This window comes from Balaenoptera acutorostrata, chromosome 6, assembly GCF_949987535.1.
Source record: "Balaenoptera acutorostrata chromosome 6, mBalAcu1.1, whole genome shotgun sequence".
Taxonomy (NCBI): Eukaryota; Metazoa; Chordata; class Mammalia; order Artiodactyla; family Balaenopteridae; genus Balaenoptera; species Balaenoptera acutorostrata.
This window is the reverse complement of record NC_080069.1, coordinates 102,209,111-102,218,035: the sequence shown is the minus strand read 5'-3', so window position 1 is coordinate 102,218,035 and position 8,925 is coordinate 102,209,111. Positions and strand designations below refer to the sequence as shown.

Below are 8,925 nucleotides of genomic sequence, written 5' to 3'. Positions count from 1 at the left end.
CCAGCGGCTATCACCTCCTTCCTCCATTCTTCATCCCCTCTTTGCATCCCTTCCTTCCCTCCTCCCCCTCCAACTTTTCCTTCTCCTTACCGCCCGCTCCCACCCTTCTCCTTCCCCCAATTTCCCGCTCTCCCTCCCTTGCTCTTCTCCTGATCGTTCCACCTTCCTCCTCACTTCTCTCTCCCCCTTCCTCTCCCTGAGCCCTACCACCTCCCCCCCAGCCCCACCCATCAGTGTTTGCTTTGCTCCCGGATCCGGATCCAGATGAAGGAGTTGCCCTGCCCGTGCCCTGCCCTGCCCCACTTCTGGCAGCTGGGGTCTCCCTTCATGGCCGACGGCTCTGGGACTCAGGCCCCAGGGAAAGGGGCCCTGCTCAGCATCCAGCTCCTGCGAGCCCGGTATGAAGGCCTGAGACGGCAACAGAAGGCCCAGGCCCACGTGGTGGTGCTCCCGAAAGGTAGGGCTGGGCAGGTGCTGGGGGCAGAAGGGAAGACACGAGGGCCTGGCTGTGGGCAGAATGGGCGGCTGAGATGTGGGCAGCGCAGGGCCAGGGCTCTGCTGGCCTCCTGGTGGGGAAGAGCAGGGAGGCGGACTGGCCAGAGGCAGGGTCAGAACAGGGAGGCCGGTGCAGGGCCGTTCTGCTGGGGCCTCAAGCAGGCAGCTGGCAGGCAGCGCGCTGTTCCTGGCCTCTGCTCTTAGGTTCTGATCTTGCGCAACTGGTCTGCCTGGTGAGCCGGGCTTGGCCCCTCTGCCAGGCCAGGTGGGGAGATGGGAGCTGTGCTTCCTGGTTGGGTCTCACCCAGGCACCTCTTGCGAACCAGAGAAACTGGTTCCAGGCAGAGAGGACACGTGATGTTCCTGACAGCTTGGGCACGGGCCAGAGGAAACGCAGGGCTCAGGGACCCAGGAGGCACCCAGGCTCACCAAGCGAGCTCTGCACCCCCTCGAACAGCAGCTGGGGGTGGGGAGGCACTGAGACACAGAAGCCCCGCCTCCAGGGGAGAAGCCGCCTCCCTTTGGGAACTCAGATTTATTCCAGGAGGAAGTTAGGAACACAGGGCTCAGGAAGCAAGCGATTGTCAAATCCCAGCCCTTCATCCTCTAACCGGGAGGGCAAGTCAAGAGAGGTAGGAAGACCCCCTGAAAGGTCAAGGCTGTACTCTGGGAATTTCTGTGGCTGTTTATGCAGTTCAGGACTCACTGAGCAGCCCACCCCGCTCTAGGCAAGTCTGGGAAGGAATCAGGGGCCAGAGGGTCCTCACTGTCTGGGACAGGAAGGGCACTGCCTTGGGCTAAAGGCACCCATCTCTCACAACTTGGGCTGTTGCCAATGAGTGGGGTCCATTTGAACTGAACTGGTACAGCCAAATAGCCCCCCTCTCTCTGCAGGGCAGAAGCTGGCAGTTTCCTAAAGCCCTATTCCGTCCTCAAGGGTATTAATTCATTCAGTTACTCAGCAAGCATTAATTAAACTCGTATCAAATGAAAGCAGATTTAACACACCTGTGGTTCAGACTCACACATCCATGTGATGGCTATGCCCCCAAAGACATCTCAAACTCAGCATGCCTCATAGAATTCACCACCCCTGCCCCATCCCTCCCCGCTGCCCCTTTCTCCTGCATCCTATAACTCAAACCTCCCTCCTCCGTCGTCACCACATGATGAGTTACATCATGGACATGAGTTACATCATGAGTTACAACAGGTTAATGCAAGGGGGAGTGCTCAGGCTCTGTTTCCCCAGGGAAGACTTCTCACCGGCAGGCTCAGTCAGAATCTTTCAGGGCATTTCTAGCAGTTTGCAAGTCCACATTCTTGCTCTAACTGTGAGAAGTAGTGTGCTGTCTGATGGAGTGTTCCTGTACTTGGTCTCCAGAGAAGGGCCTGAACCTGAGTGCCAGCTCTGCCACTGACTTGCTCTGTGCAGCTTTGAACAAGTCATGTAAATTACTCTGTGACTCAGCTTCCTCATCTTTCAGTTGGGAATAACTGTAGTCCCCAGAGTAGAGGGTAGTGGTGGGAACTAAATAAATTAATATGTATAAAGCTCCTTAGGGTTTTCTGTGCTAATTGGCTGAGGACCAGATCATTATGTCACACGAGTCTGAGTTAGAAGCACACTTGAAGCACTTGGACCGGGCGTGAGGAATAAGGTGGTTCTCCAGGGAGAAATCAGAGCAAGATTACAAAAATGAGGTGACAGTGATGCTGGGGGAGGGGGCAAAAAAGCAATTCTGCCTGCACATTATCAACAGGCTGGATGGTGGTACCATTCACTGAGATACAGAGTATAGGAGAAAAAGATTTCTGATTAGGAGGAGATGAATTTGTTTGTGAATATGCTGCATTTGAGGGAGTTGTCTGTAAAACTTCCAACCAGCCTGGATCTCAGAAGAGAAATGTGGGCTGGAGATATAGATTTGGGGTCATCAACATATTGGTAGTAGTTGAAGCCATGGGCATGGATAAAATTGTGGAGGACCAATGTGTAAATTGATAAGAGGCTGGGATGACAATTAGAGTTCTATAATACTCAAATATTGAAGGGACAAGCAGAGGAAAAGAAGTCAGGGAAGATAGCAGTCAAAATGGTAGCAGATGAATATTAGCCCGAAAAAGGAAATTCACACATGCTGAATCTTGGATGAACCTTGAGGATATTATGCTAAGTGAAATAAGCCAGTCACAAAAAGACAAGTGCTGTAATGATCTACTCATATGAGGTACCTGGAGTAGTCAAATTCACAGAGACAGAAAGTAGAATGGTGGTTGCCAGGGTGGGGGAGATGAAGAGTTGTTTAATGGGTATAGTGTCAGTTTGGGAAAGATGAAAAAGTTCTGGAGATGGGTTGCGCAACAATGTGAATGGACTTAACCTTATTGAACTGTGCACTTCAAAATGGATAAGACGGTAAATTGTATGTTGTGTGTGTCTTACCGCAGTTCATTTTTCTTAAATGATAGGAGAAAACCAGGAGATATTAATGCCATGGAGCCAAGCAAGTAGAGGGAATTTAGGGATCCTCTGTGTCCAGCATAGCAGAGACTCAGGAAGACAGGGTGGCCATTGACATTGGCTCCCACTAAAACTAGATTTCAGCGTCTTAAGACACTGGGTTGTATCTGGAAGGGCAGGTACTCTGGGAGTTGATTAATGGAAGGAAGCCCTCTGGAATTAGCTTTCTTCATCCTTAGTGTTATGGAATGTATTTAGGTTCTAGAAATGCAGTGGCAGGTGTTCTGGATTCCTAGCACTAGAGTTCAAGGGCTTCCTTCTGGCTTTATTCCTTCAACACCATCTCTCCACTCACACCATGTACTCTGTCACCTAGGGGCCTCCAGCAGGGACAAATGTCAGAATGCTCAAGGGAGCTTCACTGCATTTCAGAGGGAATTCCAGGCTGGCCACAGGTCTCCTTTCTATAGGAAAATGGCTTTCAGTCATTTCTCCAACCCTCAATGCCACCAAGACTTGACAAGAAACTATCATGTTCCACAAGGTGGTAAAAAGATGTCCCTGAGAAGGAAGAAAGACATCGGTCTGCCTTCTCATCCCTGAAGCCAGTTCAGGGAAGCAGTAGGTGCTGCAAACACGTTCCCAGAACAGTGGCTATGGTTCCGAAAGATAAAGACCAGCCCTCCAAAAGGAGCTGCCTCAAAACACAGTTCCCCTTTCCTCTGCCTTGGGTGCTACACCATTATCAGAATCCCACAACACAAAACCCTGTAAGTTAAGAATAACCCTTTCCACTGGCCAGTGTATGTGAATCACACATGTGGGTGAACACATATTGTGCCCTTGGTCCCCGTTATTCTTTTAGTCTGAAATACGAGTTCCCTAGTTCTTCCTAGGGTTCACTCCCTCACTGCAGTCAAAAACTGAAGTGTCCTATTAAATTCTATCACACTCGAATGTTTTTTCCCATAGCATTGATTACCACCAGAAACTTTATTATAGTATGTTTATTTGCTTATTCTTTTTCTAATCCACTAGACCACATCATGAAGAGGTAGATTTTGTCTCAGTGTTCATTATTGTATTCCCAAGACCTAGAATAAATAATGCCTGGCACATTATAAGGGCCTAATATTTGTTGAATAAATGAATAATTGTGCATGAATGTGTGTGTGCATGTGTGTGTGTATGTGTGTGTGTGTGTTAGAGAGAGATAATGCAGTGCATTGGGTACCTGGCCTCCTTGATGTATTTGGCATGGCCTTCCTTCAGTGTGAAAGCTCTGAGACCCCCAGAATGAGAGCCACCCATGTACTTTGCAGTGGTGACCCTGCTGGTGCCTTGCTTTCTCAGGAGGGAACATGCCTGCTCCTGCTGAGGCCATGGTCAGTGCTGTTTGGATTAACAAGGAGAGAAGGCATTCACTGTCCCTAGAAGAGGCGGATCCTGAGGCAGAGGAGATGCTGGAGGAGGCTGACAGAGGCTGCCTCCAGGCCCCCGAGTCTCCGTGGCACACGCACCTAGAGATGCACCGCTCGGTCCAAACCTTCCACCCGGAAACCAGTCATCAAGTAAAGCCCAAGGACAAGTTCATGGGGTCTGAGCAAAGGCTCCCAGGCTTGTTTGAAGACACTCAGATGACTCAGCAAGGAAGCACGATCCCAGAGGCAGCCCAGCATGAATGTCAAGTGGGCAATACCCAAACAAAGGCAGTGGGATCTGGCTTAAACATTGGCACTCAGGGCCCTCCTACCATAAAGAAGCCACACAGGTCTGGAAAACCAGCTCACTATCCATTTCCCCAGAGGAAAACTCCCAGGATCTCCCAGGCGGCCCGGAACCTGGGCTTATATGGCCCAGCCTGAAGCTTTCTACTCAAAGGTCTCAACCTTGAGGCCATCTATGGCCTCATCTAAGAACTTAGGAGGCAGAGGCACAGCTAGGGCCTCTACCTCGAGCAGAACTGGACTACATCAATCGTCGGGGCTGTGGAACATGAACTTTGCAGTGGGCACGTAGTCTTGTCCTTCAAAAAAATAAAGAGAGATTGCCCAGACCAGACTGCTCACAGCTCAGGATGAAAGAGTGCTGTCTGATCAGTGCAGCCCCATTCTGCTTATATAAGAAGACATTGCTATGGACATCGACTCAGTCCTTAGAACTAGAGAATTTTGAAACATAAAACAGAGACCCTAGCCAGTGGATGCCTTTGCAGTGCCCTAGAGTCGACAGGCGAGGGCAATCTTGTTTTCAGTAACTTCTGAGGATGTCTTACATGTTCTGGAGAAGAGAGTCTCTGAGAATTTCCTTTTTCTGGTCGCTATGCCTGGAGGCCAGCTCACTTACAAGTCTCTACATTCATTGGTAGTGACCACACCATTTTAGCTTGAGCCTCCCAAAGTATGGTCACCCTGGGTAAAAAGGGTCAAAACAATGCCACCTACTGTTCTGTGTGTTTAAGTGTCTTTAGGAAGGGTTGGTCATCTCTCCCCTCTCATTGAGACTGCACATTCCAGTCTCATTATAGATTTATTTCCTTTCATCCTTCTCTCTCCGTCCTTTCCTTCCTTCCTTCCTCCCTCCCTCCCTTCCTTTTTTCCTATTTGCTCTCTTCTTCCCTTCTTCAATCTCTCTCTCTCTCCAAATTAAACACTGCCCATCATTGAAGATATATAGTAATAGAAGCCTGAAAGAAGAAGATAAAGAAATGTTCCTGCTTGGAAAGTATGTGTTCCTCAAAAACTGCTCCCTTTTCAGCCAAATTTGAATCATTCAGATCCTTCCTGGTATATTTTTAACCAAAGACAAAGTGAAGCAGGTATTACTTGGGTGGTGGGGAAGAAATTATCTTTCCTGGTTAATGTTTAAGTTTAATAAACACACCTAAAGTGACTTTTCCTCATGCCAGATTCTCTCTCTGTAAAGTTTTACCCACATCTTCCTTTTGTCCCCATGGTGATCCAGTCTTGCCCACCCACATCGAGAGATGTTACCTAGGAGTGTCATTTCCTGCCAAAATATGTATGTGCCTTCTCCTTGGGCCACCCCGAACTTCCCTCCAATTTGGGGATTCATTGTGATTCCTTTTGTGAATAATTAACAAGAGCTAGTTGTTAATTTTTTTTTAATAGTCTAATGAAAAACAAGGAAATTTTCTGAAAAAACTTTTCCTTGGCTTTTGTTTTAAAGAGGCTTCCCACAAGTAACTCCTCTTTCTACAGTGTATCAATCAGGATAGGCTATGTTTTGCTGAGTAACAAACAACTCCCAAACCTCACACAGAAGTTTTTTTTTTTCCCACTCATGAAAATTCCACTGTGGACTTGGGCAAACTTCCAGGGCAGCTCTCCTACATTATTACTAACAATTCAAGCTGCTTCAATCTTGTGGCACCACCACATCAATACTGGTTTCCCTAATCACTGTAGCAGAAGAAAGTGCATTAAAAGTCACATACTGGCTCTCAAATCACTTTGCTTATGTTTCATTGTCCAAAGCAAGTAACACGGGCATATCTCCACGTCAAGGGTATGAGAAAGTGCATTCATTTCATGTGCCCACAAGGAGAGAAGGAATGGAAATATGGATGAGCAGAACTAATAGCTAACACAGGTAGAGAGGGGCAAGGTCATAGTACAATATTAGATTTTATTCTGAATACAATAAGTAGCCATTAAGGGATTTACATATGAGACCAAAATGATTGGATTTGCAGTTTAACCAGATGACTCTGGTTGTTCTATGGAGAATGAGTGGATGGTCATGTTAAGAGGCAATGTCAGGGGAAATTACGGCCAGGGGAAGTTCAGTGGGAAAGATGTTGTTAGCTCAAGCAAGAGTAGGAGCAGAATGGTGCTTTGTGAACACCTAGAGGGGTGGGATAGGGAGGGTGGGAGGGAGACGCAAGAGGGAGGAGATATGGGGATATATGTATATGTATAGCTGATTCACTTTGTTATAAAACAGAAACTAACACACCACTGCAAAGCAATTATACTCCAATAAAGATGTTTAAAAAAAAAAAAAGAACGGGAACAGAAGAAGGGGAAAAAAGTAGATACATTTGATATATGTATACTTTGGAGATAGAAACAATACGATTTACTGAAGGAAAATTACAAGTTCAGTTTGAAGGATACTGAGTTTGAGGTGCTCAGAGACACATCAATAAAGATATCAAATAGGCAAGTGGATAAATGAGACTAGAGTTCTGGGCTAGACATAAGAATTGAAGTGTCATGAGTATGTAGAGGTACTTAGAATGAGAAAGGATGGATTCACCTATGCAGAGAGTAGAGAGAAGACTGGGTCCAGAATGAGTCCTGAAAACTCCCTATTTACTTAGTTGAAAAATCTCTAAGGATTTTTCTAATCCTTACTCAGAAGAGGTGGGGTCAGGGAGGAGGAGACAGTGAAGGACACTGAAGAGGAGTGACCAGGAGAGAAGGGGAGCCCGGGATGTGGAGTCTCAGACCTCAGAGGCAAGAGACAGTGCAAGACTTTGCCCAGGTCACTCCCCTAACTGCAAACCTTCTACAAATCCCCATTTTCTAGAGTCCACATTCTTCTGTCTGGAGGTGCTTTTCCTGAAGCACTGGTTTAAGAGGCCAGAGTCCAAAAGGCAATGCCGGATATGGGAAAACTTTTCAGCCAAGGGCAGGCCAGTTCAAGTCAGAGCCAACTCACAGCTACCAAGGCTGAGAGTGTCTTTGCCCCAGAGGCATGGCCTTCTCCTAGGATGGGGTCATTCTCGTGCCTGGGGTGGAGCTGAGGATTAAGTGTTCCCTGTGGTAGAGCTTGAAGGGAGAAGGGCAAGAGGAAGGCTGGTTTTGAATCTTTCCACTCCCTTCCCACAAGGCTGCTTCTGCCAGGAGCATTAGACCAGAGCAATCTGTTTCTCAACCACACTCACATGCTTCTCCCAACCCACGGGTGGTCAAACCTGTGGGGCAAAGGGCTCAGATTATGTCTGGGCTGTCACGCCACCCACTCTGATTTTGTCCCCCCTGACAGTCAGGACTGGAGCTAACCTTCTTTTCCCACACTCTCCCCAGGGTTGGCAGAAGGTTTTCCTAAACTAGAGAATAACCAGATCACATTGTAAATCCTGCCTCTGGCAGCTTACCTTAGGGTCACCCAGCCTTCCAGCCCACAGTGAGGACTCGCCCACAGGGCTGCCGTCTTGCTGGGCTTGGAGATAGGTGCATCTGGGCTCCAATCTCAGCACTGCCATTGGTAAACCTGACCTGAGCTGAGTCACTTAACTCTCAGAGCCACAGATTCCCCAGCTGTAAAATGAGGCGATAATAGCCCCTGGGGTGTGGGGCTGAGGAAGGGAGGATCCTTCTCATTAGCTGTCAATTCTTTTTTTTTTTTAATATTTATTTATTTGGCTGCACCGGGTCTTCGTTGTGGCACGCGGGACCTTTAATTGCGCATGTGGGCTCTTAGCTGCATCATGTGAATCTAGTTCCCTGACCAGGTTTGGAACCCAGGGCCTCCTGCGTTGGGAGCGAGGAGTCTTAACCACTGGACCACCAGGGAAGTCCCTGGCTGTCAATTCTAATCCATCCCTGCTAGGGGGCAGGCTCCCCTCATGCCAGCTCAGCCTGATTCCCTAACTTATCAGGTACTCCCCATCATTAAAGCTCTTTCATCCCAGTTCTTAAGACTTGAAACGACTCGAATTTAAAAGTGTCTTGCATATTCAAGTCAGATCCCACCAACCTCCCCACCCCCAAGCACAGCCTTGATTTATACCTTTAAGATTAGAGGAAGGGGGGCTTCCCTGGTGGCGCAGTGGTTAAGAATCCGCCTGCCAATGCAGGGGACACGGGTTCGAGCCCTGGTCCAGGAAGATCCCACATGCCGCAGAGCAACCAAGCCCGTGTGCTACAACTACTGAGCCTGCATGCCTAGAGCCCACGAGCCACAACTACTGGGCCCACACGCCTAGAGCCCGTGCT

The 8,925-nt window shown here is 48.3% G+C and overlaps 1 protein-coding gene across 1 annotated transcript; it reads left to right on the top strand.

The window, feature by feature from the left end:
- Positions 1–264: 264 nt before the first annotated feature.
- Positions 265–4,824, top strand: C6H9orf152 (chromosome 6 C9orf152 homolog). Its single transcript, XM_007178305.1, has 2 exons — positions 265–457; positions 4,313–4,824. The coding sequence occupies exons 1-2, from the start codon at positions 265–267 to the stop codon at positions 4,822–4,824; spliced, it is 705 nt and encodes a 234-aa protein (XP_007178367.1).
- Positions 4,825–8,925: the final 4,101 nt, after the last annotated feature.

What these genes read in the sequence shown, in the direction of transcription:
- C6H9orf152 (XM_007178305.1), top strand. Translation starts at nt 265, where the DNA reads ATGAAGGAGTTGCCCTGCCCGTGCCCTGCCCTGCCCCACTTCTGGCAG. An exon ending in CGTGGTGGTGCTCCCGAAAG is followed by an intron (nt 458 to 4,312) that starts GTAGGGCTGGGC and finishes TTGCTTTCTCAG; the next exon opens with GAGGGAACATGCCTGCTCCT.